The sequence below is a fragment of the Curcuma longa genome, chromosome 2 (assembly GCF_044706935.1).
Source record: "Curcuma longa cultivar G26 ecotype Majalengka, Jawa Barat chromosome 2, ITB_CL_G26_1.1, whole genome shotgun sequence".
Lineage (NCBI taxonomy): Eukaryota > Viridiplantae > Streptophyta > Magnoliopsida > Zingiberales > Zingiberaceae > Curcuma > Curcuma longa.
The window spans coordinates 3416498-3431264 of NC_133862.1; the positions used below are offsets into that span (position 1 = coordinate 3416498).

Below are 14767 nucleotides of genomic sequence, written 5' to 3' on the forward strand. Positions count from 1 at the left end.
TTTAATTCTGGCAAATTTTTCTTCCAATAGTTCAAATCATCATCTTGAGGCCTTTGAGAATTTTGAGGAAATAGGTCCCGCCTTCCTCCTTCCTGGTGTGCTTGATGTTCCGAAGTCAACTTCCTTCATTGAAGAATCATTTCCAGCTCATGCAGGCTGGAAAGAACATTTTGTAGGGCCTGCTCTTCAATGCTAGCCATCTCCTTCCTTTTGTCGTACTCTTCTTTATACAGAATTCCCCTTTAAGTCTCGCAGATTAAGTCTTCATACCGCGTCAGCAGGGGATACTTGTGGAGGCTGAAGCTTCCTCTTGCTGGTCTGTAATGGTGACTGCCACTGTTTCTGGCTTCGTAATTAACCTGGATAAAGTGTCAGCAAATAAATTTAACTTTCTATCTATGTGCTCGAAATTTATCTTTATCCCTGTGCCGGTAATGAAATCCGTGAAAGCCAGCCATCTAACCCTTGAGGGTTTATTTCTTGCAGTCTTATTATGGAAGGAAATTATCGCCTGACAGTCTGTCCTGAGCGTAATTTCTTCTTTATCTAAGAAATGTATCTTCAATGCTGTCATGGTTTCCATTGCTGCAAATATTTCAACATCTATTACTGATTTAACCACTGGAAATTTTCCATGCGCGTACGCACAAATTTTCTCAGAACTTCTGGGATCATATTTATTCTTCTTCCACTTACATACTCCCCATCCGGTCATTGATCCGTCTGTCTCAAGTATGATATATGCTCCCTTCTGGCGGTATATCAAGATCAGGCAGGTTTTTAACCTGATCCTTAATCTGTCTGACTAGCTCCCAATCAGAAGATTTCATTCTCTTATCTCCATGTATAGAAGTTTTCTCATAAAGGGGACCCAATTTGGCACTTAGGTTTGGTATGTAGGTTCGGGCATAATTCAAGATCCCTAACCATGATCTAAGTCCCTTTTTCTCTTTAAGCTGCTCATCCTTTGACTTCAGTAATATTTTTGATTATATGGGGTTGAAGTCTAAGCTTTCCTTCCCCTATCTCCGCTCCTAGAATTCTATTCGTGGTACTGTTATTTGACACTTAGTGGGAGATAACACTAATTCATGCTCTTGACAAAGGTTAAGCATTATTTTCAAATGTTTAATATGTTCTGCTTCAGTTTAAGAAAAGACTAATATATCATCAATATATACTGCAATAAAATCATCAGTACCTTTGAATACATAGTCCATCTTTCTCTGAAATACAGCCGGTGCATTTCTTTAATCCAAATGGCATTACCAACCATTCAATATCCTTGTGGACAAATAAAATAATTCAAAAATTTACTCCAAGTTTGATCTGAAATCAAGTTTTCATCAGATTGCAATGGATCCGGATTCTGTGAAGTGGACAACATTTATTTGTCCACAAGGATTGTTTGAATGGTTGGTAATGCCATTTGGATTAAAGAAATGCACCGGCTGTATTTCAGAGAAAGATGGACTATGTATTCAAAGGTACTGATGATTTTATTGCAGTATATATTGATGATATATTAGTCTTTTCTCAAACTGAAGCAGAACATATTAAGCATTTGAAAATAATGCTTAACCTTTGTCAAGAACATGAATTAGTGTTATCTCCCACTAAGTGTCAGATAGCAGTACCAAAAATTGAATTCTTAGGAGCGGAGATAGGGGAAGGAAAGCTTAGACTTCAACCCCATATAATCAAAAATATTACTGAAGTCAAAGATGACTAGCTTAAAGAGAAAAGGGGACTTAGATCATGGTTAGGGATCTTGAATTATGCCAGAACTTATATTCCGAACCTCAGTGCCTAAATTGGGTCCCCTGTATGAGAAAACTTCAATATATGGAGATAAGAGAATGAAGTCATCCGACTGGGAATTAGTCAGACAGATAAAGGAGCAGGTTAAGAATTTGCCTGATCTTGATATACCACCAGAAGGGGCATATATTATACTTGAGACTGACGGTTCAATGACCGGATGGGGAGGAGTATGTAAGTGGAAGAAGAATAAATATGATCCCAGAAGTTCTGAGAAAATTTGTGCATACGCGCATGGAAAATTTCCGAGTGGTTAAATCAGTAATTGATGCGGAAATATTTGCAGCAATGGAAACCATGACAGCCCTGAAAATACATTTCTTATATAAAGAAGAAATTACGCTCAGGACAGACTGTCAGGCGATAATTTCCTTCCATAATAAGACTGCAAGAAATAAACCCTCAAGGGTTAGATGGCTGGCTTTCACGGATTTCATTACCGGCACAGGGATAAAGATAAATTTCGAACACATAGATGGGAAATTGAATTTATTTGCTGACACTTTATCCAGGCTAATTACGGAGCCAGAGACGGTGGCAGTTCTCACTATTTACAGACAAGCAAGAGGAAGCTTCAGCCTCCACAAAGTATCCCCTGCTGACGCGGTATGAAGACTTAATCTGCGAGACTTCAAGGGGAATTCTGTATAAAGAAGAGTACGACAAAAGGAAGGAGATGGCTAGCATTGAAGAGCAAGCCTATACAAAATGTTCTTTCCAGCCTGCATGAGCTGGAAATGATTCTTCAAATGAAGGAAGTCGACTTCGAGACATCGAGCACACCAGGAAGGAGGAAGGCGGGACCTATTTCCTCAAAGTTCACAAAGGCCTCAAGATAGTGATTTGAACTATTGGAAGAAAAATTTGCCAGAATTAAAGCAAAACCGACGTGATCTATGGAACGTCGTGGAAAGAATGAAAAGAATATGCTCTGAGGTAAAGCAGATCCACCCGTGAAGCATGGTGGAACCCAAAGATGCTTTAAAGGACGACATCTGATAAGGCAAGGAATCAAATCGTCCTGTATATGTTATATTGCTTTATGTAAATTATTTGGCTTTTATGTGAATTATTGCTGGCACTAAGAGTTGAGCCTCGGGGAGCCGCTCAAAGTGCACTACAGCTGTAGTTTCTTAGCTGTGAAGTAATGTAATGGCCAGATGGAGAGTGATGGTAATGAAGGACAGATGGGGCCCAATGAGCACCCGCTTCATGTTTATCACAATCTCTCTAGCCTATATAAGTGGTTTTGTGTAATCAGTTTAGATCATCTTGAGCAATACCAAGTGATCTATTCTGAGTTTGAGTGTGAGTTTGAAAGTTTGAGACCTAAGCTTCCGCAATAAATCTCTTTGGAGGGAATAACAATATCTAAGCAGAGTCTTGAAATTTTATTCAAATCCCAAAGAGTCGACTGACTCTGATTCTTATTTTCCTGTTGAAACTAACTTCCAACAGGATGAGGAGATTCAACTAGCTCATCTTGAGCTAGATTTACCAACGGACTATCCAGTCCAGATAGAGGCTCAAGTCCAGCGAATTCTAGCCTCCACGGCATCATCAGCATATAATCCACCAGAGGATTCTATGATGGGTCCTCCTCAATATGCTTCAGCTATTGAAAAGCCAGCTACTTCTAATCCTTATGGGAATATGTCCTATATGGGAGCAAAGCTGGGAAAAATTCGAGGAGTATATAATACAGAGCAATGGATGCTTCCATCAGCACAGCAACAAACAGGTGCAATGCTTGTGTTACCCACAAATATAAGTCTCTATAATGATGTGATTTCCAGATGGGAGTCCATAACTACAAATGTGGTGGATTCAAAAATTTGGACTGATAAGAGAACCAAAGTCCAGTTTATAGAGAATCTTCTTGGGGAAATAGAGAAGAAGTATTTCGTCCAATATCAAATGATGTTCCCTAACCAGTATGATAAATTGATCAATTCAGCAGATGAAGCACAGAATGTTCTGTCCCAAATAAGAAGAATGTTTACTCTTGAAGATCCCGCCTCTAGATCAACGGCACAACAAAATCAAGCTTACCTTGACCTGGAAAGGTTAGTATGTCATAATACTAGAGATTTGAATACTTACATGAATATGTATAAGGAGCTTGCAGCAAAGACCGGGAGAGCCTTTATGAATAAAGAATTGTCAAATAAATTTTACAAGAAAATGCCACCCTTGATTGGGGAATATTTGGAGAAGAGATTCCAAGAAAAACACAGAGGTAATACGATTGGTATACTACCCAGAATATATCATGCCAATCAAGAGATGTTAGAAATGTGCAAGCAAGCTGCCCTACAGAGGAGCGCAAAAGATTTTCAATTCTGCTCTCAGATACCTTTACCTGGTGTTATGCATAATCCAGAAAGAAGAAGATTTGGGCTCAGAAAGGCCCAAACATACAAAGGGAAACCACATAAAACCCATGTCAGAGTTATTAAAAAGAAGTTTCAGAATGACAGGACAAGGGTAAGAAAATGCAGTGCTTTATATGTGGTGAAGAAGGGCACTTTGCCCGGGAATGCAGAAATAAAGTGAGAAACAAGGAGCGTATAGCTATGCTTGAAGAACTCGAGCTTCCTGAAGAGTTCGATGTCGTTTCTATTGACCCAGAAGAAAGTGACTCAGATGTCATTTGTAGTGTTTCAGAAGGAGAAACAGCAACTGAACAGTATTGTAACTCTGCTATCAGTATTTTACCAGAGACATTGTTCGTACTGCTGGGTAAAGAGACAGGATGGCAGGTACAAGTAGACATTCCAGAAGAACAATACAGATGTTCACATATCTGGGAATTCAATACTGAAATCAGTGTTCAGCATATTAGATGTAGATTTTGCGGGTGTAATACTAGCAAGAGAGCTAGAGGACACTGCCAGGTATGTTTATTAACAGTTTGTACACCTTGTGCAGACTATTATTTGGAGCTGGAGATTAAAGTGGAAGCACCACCACCAGTAAAATTTGATGGTAAATAATTAGTTTTAGAATTGTTCAACTACATTTCTTATTTATAATATGAAATCCAGAGACTGCAGATTGAAGTAGAAGCACTCAGAAAAGGTCAGGAAGGAGATCTTGAGAGAGAGTTAGAAGAAGATATGAATCAACTGACACTTCATGACCAAGAAAAAGGAAAGGGCAAAGAACAATTAATATACCTGGAAGAAGTGATGATTTCAAAGCCCGTGAAGCATGGTGGAACCCAAAGATGCTGTAAAGGACGACATCTGACGAGGCAAGGAATCAAATCGTCCTTTGTTATCTTACTTTATGTAAATTATTAGGAAAGAATTCTACTTTATGCTGGCACTAAGAGTTGAGCCTCGGGGAGCCGCTCAAAGTGCGCTACAGCTGTAGTTGCTTAGTTGTGAAATAATGTAATGGCCAATGGAGAGTGATGGTAAAGAAGGACCGATGGAGCCCAATGAGCACCCGCTTCATGCTTATCACCATCTCCTCTAGCCTATATAAGTGGTTTTGCGTAATCAGTTTAGACACACTTGAGCAACACCAAGTGATCTATTCTGAGTAAGTTTGTAAGTGAGTGAAGTTTGTAAGTTTGAGAGTTTCCGCAATAAATCTCTTTGGAGGGAAAACAATTCTAAGCAGAGTCTTGAATTGTTTTCTTCGTTTCCTAAAGAGTTGATCCTATTTTGGTATCAGGTCTTTCCCAATGTAAGACCAAGTTGGTACAACCTCAGTCCAGTGACTTGTAAAGTAATGAGTTCATTAATGATAGCTTGCTAAGGTTGGCTTTCAGTTTCAGATACAACTTTCCACGATGGAGAACTAAGGTATTCAAAAGCACTTCTAGGCAGTAGGAGGTCGGCCCCCCTAGGCGACTCACATTAAAATGTTATTAAAACAAGGATTTACCATTTATCACATGAATTTGAAGTTTTATACTAACAAGGTAGTAATATAGCTAAATACCTTTCAAGATATTTGATGAAAATAATGATTGAATACTAATATAATCAAATACTTTTCAAGATATTTGACCAAAACACAAATCGAATAATCAAAGACTGTTCATCTCACCATTGATTAAATACTGATCATCTCAGTATTTTCCGTATCAAATACTGATTATCTCAGTATTTAATTATATCGGACTTCACCATTTCATTTATCATTGCTATTCCTAACATCAAGACCTAGAGAAAAAATAGCCAAGAGAAAGGAGAAAATATAGCTAGATAAGAGGGGTTGTTGTTGCTACTGTTGTCATAAGAAGGAGCATCGGGTGTGAAGGGGTGTCAGCTGTGATTTTTGCTGCTATTGTGGGGAATAAGAAGCTGAAAGTTAAACCAGAAGCAGTGTCATCGGGATGGGAGCAGTGGAGTAGTGCGAAGGTACATCGAAGAGTTAGGAGCAGCTGAGGAATTATGCTGTAGGACTCAAGAGACATGGAGGACTCGGGATTGAGGCACCTAGGCTGATTACTTTGGCCCTCCATTTTAAAAGACCTGCTTAGTAGGGTCTGCCTAGCCCCTAGGCAAAGCAGACCTGTTCAGATCTGCCTACTGCACAATCTGCTTTTCAAAACATTACCGAGAACAAAGAAGAGGTAAGATTATAATAGAATTCCAAATTCAAAATACCCAAACCACTTTCCTGTAACAGTCTAGTAACGAGGCTCCACTTAGCTAAGTTTCAGCAGAGGATTTTTCAGCACCATGGTGCCATAGAAAAGTTCCGTAAATCTTGTCCATGTCAAAGATCACCCATTTTAGGAACAAAGACCACACCTGTATGGTAAGCTGATGAATGATTGAGCACACTGTCCATCAAAATCTTCTGACCTCCAATGGAAAGCATGCTTATTTGCTAAAAATCAAAGCAACCTTGTTGAACACTGTTTACCAGAATTCCCTCTAATCACCTGATGCACATGTTCTGCGAGCTCACCATTCTTGGTCTCATATGGCAATATGAATTTTAAATTTCTTTGTTTTACCTCTGATACCTTGCATTATCTTAGAAATCTATTGACAGAAAGAAAGGTAATTCATCCACTATGAATGTATGTACAAGGGCTGAAGTGAACTCCCAGCAATGGATTTGGTGAAAGGTAATCTGTGAACACAAACATAACAAGGTCAGTCACCGACAAGAATGCCATTTTGGACCATGTAAATACCTCATTTGGGGGGTGCATTAACACAATTTTTAGTGTGTTTCTTTTGCACCAAGAAGTCCACATCTGTCTTTAGGTGCAGATCCTTTTACTTGGGTGGAGATAAAATAAGGTCTCCATTTCACTACAACAGCTTATTCCAGAATTAGGTCTTCTAATGTAGATGCTATTTACTGGAGTAGCAGGTAGCTTGTTTGTTTGTGCAGTCTAGAATTTTTTTTTTGTGACTTTTCAAATCTTTTATTAACTTCTGGTCGTCAAATTTCATTTCCTCCTATATTGAAGATGGAGTGACTCCAATTGCAGGAAGCACAGACGTATGCACAGGAGAATGGTCTTTTCTTCATGGAAACTTCAGCCAAAACTGCAATTAATGTTAATGACATATTCTACGAGATCGGTAAGTTTGTTATCGATGCACATAAAAGCATGGAGCTTATGCTAACTCAGGATGTTATCAGAGTTTGAAATTTCTTTCTTTGCCACATAACAGTGTACCATCGTAACCTTCTTAACTAGTGGCCTTTGATTTTCATCAGCGATAAGTATGACTAACACTTTTTGGGTGGTTAACTTTCAGCAAAAAGACTAACACAAGTAAAGCCAGTACACACCCCTCAAGGAATGACTCTAGCTGGTAGACCCGATAACAACAAACCAGTGGCTGCATCGTCTTGCTGCTCCTCATAGTAAATATTTCATGCTTTCTCTAAAAGAAAAACTGTGTTTATATGAGTCGCTTAAGGAGAATATGTTTTCAGGTACATTATTTCTGATTTTAGTGGTTAATGTTCACCCATTCGTTGTAATTGTGAATGGTAGTTTTGTTGCAGAATTATTTTTAAAGAAATCAGTTCCTTTGCCGATTTGTACATGCTGAACCAAAGTGAACATATTATTATCAAGAAAAATAGTAGCATTATCTGTTCTGATACATTGGTAGATAATCTATATACATTAACTCCCACGATGCAACGAAGGGTGGTTTATTTTATAATCCTAAGGATCGCCAACAGTTTCGACCACTCAGACTTTGCCACCTCATCTATCTCGTGTTAATAGTAGCCCTAGAGTCAATTATATGATGATTAACTAGGAACTTTTGTATCATATTCTATTATTAATAAAGACAAGGTTTTTGGTTATTATGCTTACTTTTTGTTTGTGTCATATAACTAAGTATAATAATGTCTTTGGGTAGCTAGTTCTAAGCTACATCATATCGATTGTTTTGAGTCGATAGTGAGATGATGTCGAGAATACTACTCTTAATTATTCCTAGTCAAGCATTAAGATTCAAGGACGATATTAATACGTTGAGACTAGCATGTAGGTTAACTAGATAACTTGATCTCACAAGTCATGGATATGGGATATCGAGTTGACACATGGGTATGCATTAGAGAATGTGTACTGAATTGATCCGCCATGAGAAAGTTTCATGGATCATTATATGAGTGTCATAAACTTTCTCATGTGACTATTGATATGAATAATCCTTAGACCTGAAGTCACTACTGTTCTCTACATAAAGAGTTATGTACTTTGGTATCGTTAAACGTCACCCGTAATAGGGTGGACTATAAAGGCGATCACTAGGTATGTAACAAATTATGCGGAGGGATGTGAGTGATGTAGATGAGATCTATCCCTCCAATATCATGGGAGTGATATCTTTCGGCCTCTTGATAGAGCAGGACCACGAAATGCATGGTCATGCTCAAATGAGTCAATATGAGATATTAAACTCATTTGCTTGAGTGAGTCTACTTGAGGATCAAGAAACATAAAGATTGATAAGAGGATGACACAGTCTATGCCTCGATATCGAGGATAGAAGGCATGGTATACATTATCATAGTTATGAAGGTTCTGTTGAATCTCGACATTCTTGTCACTTGGGTAGCAATGATGCATTGCTAGATGTCACTCATTGCTTATGTTTCTAAAATAGGTTTTAGAGACATTGCCAATGTTACAAGAACCTATTGGGTCACACACAAATAACATTATATTTTGAAGATGAGTTCATTTTAGTTTGACTAAAGGAACAATTAAGCTCATTGGATAGTCAAAACTTGAGTTAGACTTAAGTTGGTTAAATTTGAGTTAGACTCAAATTAAACCAAGTTGATGAATGAAGTTTGATTTATCATGCATGATTAATGTGGATTAATCATGCATTGAAGAAGATGAAGTTAAATTCATCATGCATGAATAATAAGGATTAATCATGCATTGATAAGGGATACCAAAAGTCTAAAAACCTTTGGTATTCATGGCTTGAGTATAAAAGAGTTTTTTCTTCCTAAAACTCATGTTGGATGTTCATCTTCTTGCCTCTCTTTTTCTTGGCTGAACACACCACCAAGGGTTGCTAGCACAACCAAAATTTTCTTTAAAAGTGAGTGTTTGTGTGGATATACATAGAGGCACGGGCACTTGAATGTGCAAGAGATCCAGCAAACTTTGGATGAGTGGGATAGCCGAAGGGCACACTCCAAAGGTATACCCTATTAGATATGATTTTATAGATCTAAACTTGTATAAGTTTTCTTTCGCATGGATCATTGAAGAGATATTTTTTTCGCTGCAATTTGTTGTTTATCGTATAGGATTCTCTACACCACGTTGTCCCGTTCTGCTGCTTGGATCCAAATAAGGGCGTCCGGAACATAAATTTTCAATTTTCTGCATTACAAGTTAGTTCAAAATTCAAAGCATAACAGAAAAGTAAACAGTTTAACCAACTGTTTGGTCTTGACTTCAGGTTTCCAGTAAAACTCTAGGTCAAACCAACATCTATTGTTCCCCTTACCGGGAATGTGTCCTCACCCATTCCACTCGAGAAAATTTCCTTTGTGTCAACTAGGTCCTACAGACCTATTGAACATTTTCTTAGCCTTGATTCTCGACTTTCAGGTCTTTCACCGACGTCTGATCCTCCAGACCTGCCTAGACTTCCACTCTACTATTTTTGATTTGATAAGACTTCCTACCTAGTCCTCTTGATCGGGACCTCCTTGCCTAGTTCTCCAAACCACATTTTCTGTCTAATCCTCTAGATTAGGACTTCAGTTGCCTAGTCTCCATCTAGAACTTCAGCTGCCTAGTTGCAACTAGGGCTTTCCTGTGCCTAGCCACAACTAGGATTTTTCTGTGCTACCTTTACCATTATCAAAACTTAAGTTTGATCATCTGGTGCTCCTTACCACAACAAGGTCAACAACACTGAACATTGACAAAAGTAAAAAAGTCTTGAGTAACCAAGCAAAGTACGTATAGGAGAGGACCATCTCGCAAAGAAGGTTGTGAGGGGTGCCTTTACTTTGAGATGAGAATAGACTTGCAACTTGGTGTGGACCTAACTGAGAAACTAATAGGAGTTTTAAAGTCAAGATTGATAAACAATTGTAATTTTCTTGAAAATGATCATAAGTTATATTTGTGTGCTATACTAACTCTGTGATATAGGAGTACTTTGATTTCTAGGTGATCGAAATTGCTCCCAGGCAATTAGAGGTCTAAGAGATTGGAAGGAGGTTTAGGCGATTAGGATAAGTGCTGATGTGATAAGGCTTTAGACGATTAAAGGAGGTTCAGGCAACTAGAAAGCTAAATGTGCAGATGTAGCAAATACTTCTTGACGAAGGCTGCCATATAGGTGTCCATGCCACCGAAGGCGATTTCATGTGATGGATAAGCACCTCGAAAGGGGCAATGGATAATAGTCAAGCTAGGGTGACCGAAGGAACTTTCAGTCAATCAGAGCGCCAATTTAAATATGGGTCAATAGCCCTCGGGATATCAATTATATTAATCACATTGATCATAGAAAAGTAATCATTTTATAAGTGCCCCACGCTCATCCAGAAGCTCTCCTAAGTAGCTCTACTTATATTCGATATATTTATTTAAGTTGTCTTTTCATTATATTTATATTTAATCATTCTACTTATTCTTGATCATATTCATTGTATCAAATACTTGATTATAACAAGGTTTCTTCACATTTGAAGTTCTTCTTTAGAAAAGAGAAAGTTAGCTGTGATTTTGGGAAGGATCCATCTAACAGATTACTAGAATCATGGAGCAGCAACCTGAAGGTTGCGAACCATGTTAAATCACTATGCCATATAGTACTTGTTTGTGTTTACTTATGTTGCATATCATTATTTAATCTAATGTAGTTTAAGTAAATTTCTTAAAGCACTATTAATGTAAACCCAAGGAGAAGGTGTTGTTGCAACGGAAGATTTAGATTGTTAGAGGGGGAGAGGGTGAATAGCTAACCTGCAAATGAAAATTTTCTTTCTCCTACTAATTACTTAGCAAGAACACACATGCATTAATAAATAATATAAAAGAAAAGAGACTAAGATTTTTACTCATATATAAATGTAACGCCCCCCTCTTTCTTATACTTAATAGGGAGACGTTACGTACTTTAACTTTAATAACATAACACAGTTTAAAACATTCTTTTCTGTTTAACAAGCGGAAGCAAAGAAATAAATAATGATTTTTGGACATAAAATAAACATTTATATAATTTTTGATCTTATTCCGCGGTTCCGCCAACACCACACATCGAACACCTTTCCAGCTGCCTCCTCTTTCCTAAAACTTTTCCTTTTACTTATCTGCAATATGAGGAATACAAACTATAAGCAACGCTTAGTAAGTACATACCTAATCTCACAAAATCATAGAAAATTTCGTCATAATATATGCTATTATATGAAAGAAAATGCTGGTAAATGATATGAGAAAACTTATACTATAGATAAGTTAAAATAAATAAACATCCTTCTTTGGGCCCGGCGGAGTATCACTTAAATTTCTTGTGGGCCTTGTGCCCGGAATTCTCTGTGGGCCTTGTGCCCAGAATTCCTTTTCTTATGGGCCTTGTGCCCAGAATTCTTTGCGAGCCTTGTGCCCAGAATTCCTTTTCTTATGGGCCTTGTGCCCGTGGGCCTTGCGCCCGATACCCGCCTGTCTAAAGTAAAATACTTTTCTTATACGTCTTATATCATGCAATTCGGAAAGCAACAATTTACACATGCTTTAACATAAAATGATGTCATGGAAATAATACTTTATGCATGCTCTACATACTATGGACAGAATAAAGAAAACAACGGAGCAACTCATACTGCAGGTGAGAGATGTACTTACTTGATCCGCTCACTAGGAATTTAACGCTAAGGTTTGTGAACTCGAAGCTCTTTCTCCGAGGTGCTCTAACGTCTCCTTCGCGTGACCTAACAAACTCATAACTATGACTTAACTGTTATTAACTACTAATCAATCAACTGATCTAACCAATCCTTTAACTATATACTAATTAATCATTAACTAATCCTTAGTGATTAATTAACCAATTATAATGTTCGTTAATCGAATTAATCAACCTGGCCTTCATTATTAAATAAACTAGATTGATTAAATACCTTACTGATCAGTATCTAATTAAACTAGATTATCGAATAACCCTTTAATTAATCACTTACCTGTTTTAATTAATCCAGTTAATTAAAACTTTGCTTCTTCTTCTCCGCTCGGACAGGGGCAGTAGGTCACGGGCGGGTGAACAGAGCCACGTGCAGTGGTGCGGGCTGGGCACCGGCGGAGGCCGTCGGTGGTGGACAACGGCGCGGCACGGCGTGGGTTGGAAGTCGACGGAAGGCAAAGGGCGCTGTCCTCCTCCCCGCGAGCAGGCGACGGGCGGCTGCGATGCCCTGTCTTTGGTACGCGGACGGCGACGACGGCAGTCGTCGGACAGAAGGAACTCCCAGTGAACCGGTGGCGTCGGCTTCGCGTGAGGGAAGGGGCGGCGGCTGCTCCGCTTCTCCACGCGGCGTTTGGCGAAGGGCAGCGGCGAAGGAGAGACTGCAGCTAGGGTTTGGTGTCTCGCCTTCCTCCCTTGCACGGCCTTTTAAAGGCTGCTTCCTGACGTTTTCTCCGGCGAACGCGGAGCCAGGGCGGCGTCCTTCGGTTCCGCCGAACTCTGAGGACGCGATCGCGCGCAGGGAACAGACGTCGGCGTTTATTTGAGGAGTGCACAGTAACCCAATTAATTCTAAACTACCGTGATTTTACCGGCTAAATCCAATTAAACTTATGATTCATTAAAATAATTGAATATGTTACTATAGCGAACCGGGTCTGACCTTGGTTCGTTTGGTTCACTAGTCAAACGACTCCCGATTTGACCCAAACAAGTTTTGTTGGATTCGTCTTTGCAAGATGAATCTTTTCACCTATTTTATTTTATCAAAACTTCTTTCGGTATGAACCAAACCAACTTGGTTCAGTTTGGTTCAATCTGGATTTATTTGATTCATCAACCAAACGGTCTCTGATTTGGTCAAAACCGGTCTTGTTGGATTCGTCTTCGTGAGACAAATTTTTCTTTCTATGTTATTTGATCAATACTCCCTTCTATCCTTTAACTAAAGGACCTCTATTATAATTTTGACTCTAATTAAAATCCTAAAAATAGGGAAAAATAATATGGGTGTTACAATTATAATTTTTGAAAATTCTGACAAAAAAACACAAGTTAAATAAATAAATTATAAATAAAAATCTAATTGTATTTTTCTTAAAAAGAAAAACCCACTTTCAAGTTTTTCTACATTTTCTAAAATTTCTTCAATGTCGAGTGATTTCAAACTTAATCGAAGCCAATCTTGAGTACAAATAAGACATTCTACCACTTTAGGAGTCAATGAACTCCTAAAACAATCAAGTACTCGACCACCAATACTGAATGCAGATTCTAAAGCAACTGTTGATATTGGAATAGCTAATACATCACGAGCAATTTGAGCAAGTATAGGAAATCTGTGACAATTTTGCTTCCACCATCCCAAAATGTCAAAAGTATCACAATACTCTTCAACTATTTCATTAAGATATTTGTCTAATTCTGATATATTGCCATCACCAAGAATTTGTGCCTTTTGTTTCTTATACTTCGCAAAGATTGATTGTCTTGTCAAATCTATTTGACTCATAGTTTCTGTAGCATTGTCTTTGTCAACTGATTCTGAAATAGGTGGAACTCTTGAAGTATTGCATTGAGGCTCCATTTTTTCTTTATAATTCTTGTACAAAGCAAATAAAGTGTCTTTTATTGTCTTTCCTACTCTGATACCCTTCTCATCTCCATATAATTCAATTAACATAAATTCTACAAAATCTAATTTATGTCTTGGATTAAGTACCATCGCAATATAAAGCAACTTATTCATCTTCTCAGGATCTCCCCAATACTTGTCAAATTTATTTTTCATTTTAATTCCCATCCGATAAACATCAATATCATCACTTTCTTGCCAACCCTTCAAGATGGTATGAATAGAATTAATCTCATGTGCAAAAGTATTAGATGTGACATACAAAGATCTTGAAACTTTTAATGTTAGCTCATAAAAAACTTGCAGTAGAGTTGCAAAAAGTCTAACAGTATTCCAATCTGCACTTATTGGTTTCCCATCAAAAATCTTCAATTCTCTTTTAGGTTTGCCATCTGGTTCAAATATCATCTCTCCATTTTCATTCAAAATAACCTGCCAATCTGTATATTGAAGATCTAATTTAAAGCATGGATCTTGTTCATCAAACCTATCAAATGCTCTTTCAAATTTTTGAGCTGTATTCAACATCAAGAAAGTTGAGTTCCATCTGGTAGGTACATCTAAGCATAATGAGTTCTTGCTTTCAATTTTTTCAATTTCTACACAATCTTTGAACTTGCTTAATCTAGAGGGAGATTGT

General features: G+C 38.0%; 2 protein-coding genes and 1 long non-coding RNA gene across 3 annotated transcripts in view; 2 read left to right on the forward strand and 1 right to left on the reverse strand.

The window, feature by feature from the left end:
- Window positions 1-7854, forward strand: part of LOC141821827 (ras-related protein Rab5A-like) — a 13953-nt gene extending 6099 nt beyond the window's left edge. The window contains exons 6-7 of the mRNA XM_074709195.1: window positions 7289-7382; window positions 7563-7854. Of these exons, the coding sequence (XP_074565296.1) occupies window positions 7289-7382; window positions 7563-7672 (204 nt within the window). The 3' untranslated portion in view covers window positions 7673-7854. The remainder of the gene's footprint in view (window positions 1-7288; window positions 7383-7562) is intronic.
- On the forward strand, window positions 2982-5213 carry LOC141818091 (uncharacterized). Its single transcript, XM_074705673.1, has 3 exons — window positions 2982-3035; window positions 3280-4809; window positions 4869-5213. Exons 1-2 carry the CDS (start codon window positions 2982-2984, stop codon window positions 4375-4377), a joined length of 1152 nt encoding a protein of 383 aa, XP_074561774.1. The 3' UTR covers window positions 4378-4809; window positions 4869-5213.
- Window positions 7855-11565: 3711 nt separating the features above from the next.
- On the reverse strand, window positions 11566-12759 carry LOC141817886 (uncharacterized). Its single transcript, XR_012600878.1, has 3 exons — window positions 12496-12759; window positions 12161-12246; window positions 11566-11625 (listed from the first exon to the last, which is right to left on the reverse strand). It is a non-coding gene; the product is annotated as an uncharacterized LOC141817886 (long non-coding RNA).
- Between the last annotated feature and the right edge of the window lie 2008 nt (window positions 12760-14767).

Bases quoted from the DNA above. Each gene is read 5' to 3' on its own strand.
- LOC141818091 (XM_074705673.1), top strand. From the start codon at position 2,982: ATGGAGAGTGATGGTAATGAAGGACAGATGGGGCCCAATGAGCACCCG. The intron at 3,036-3,279 runs GTTTATCACAAT...AACTTCCAACAG, and splicing joins CCAATGAGCACCCGCTTCAT to GATGAGGAGATTCAACTAGC.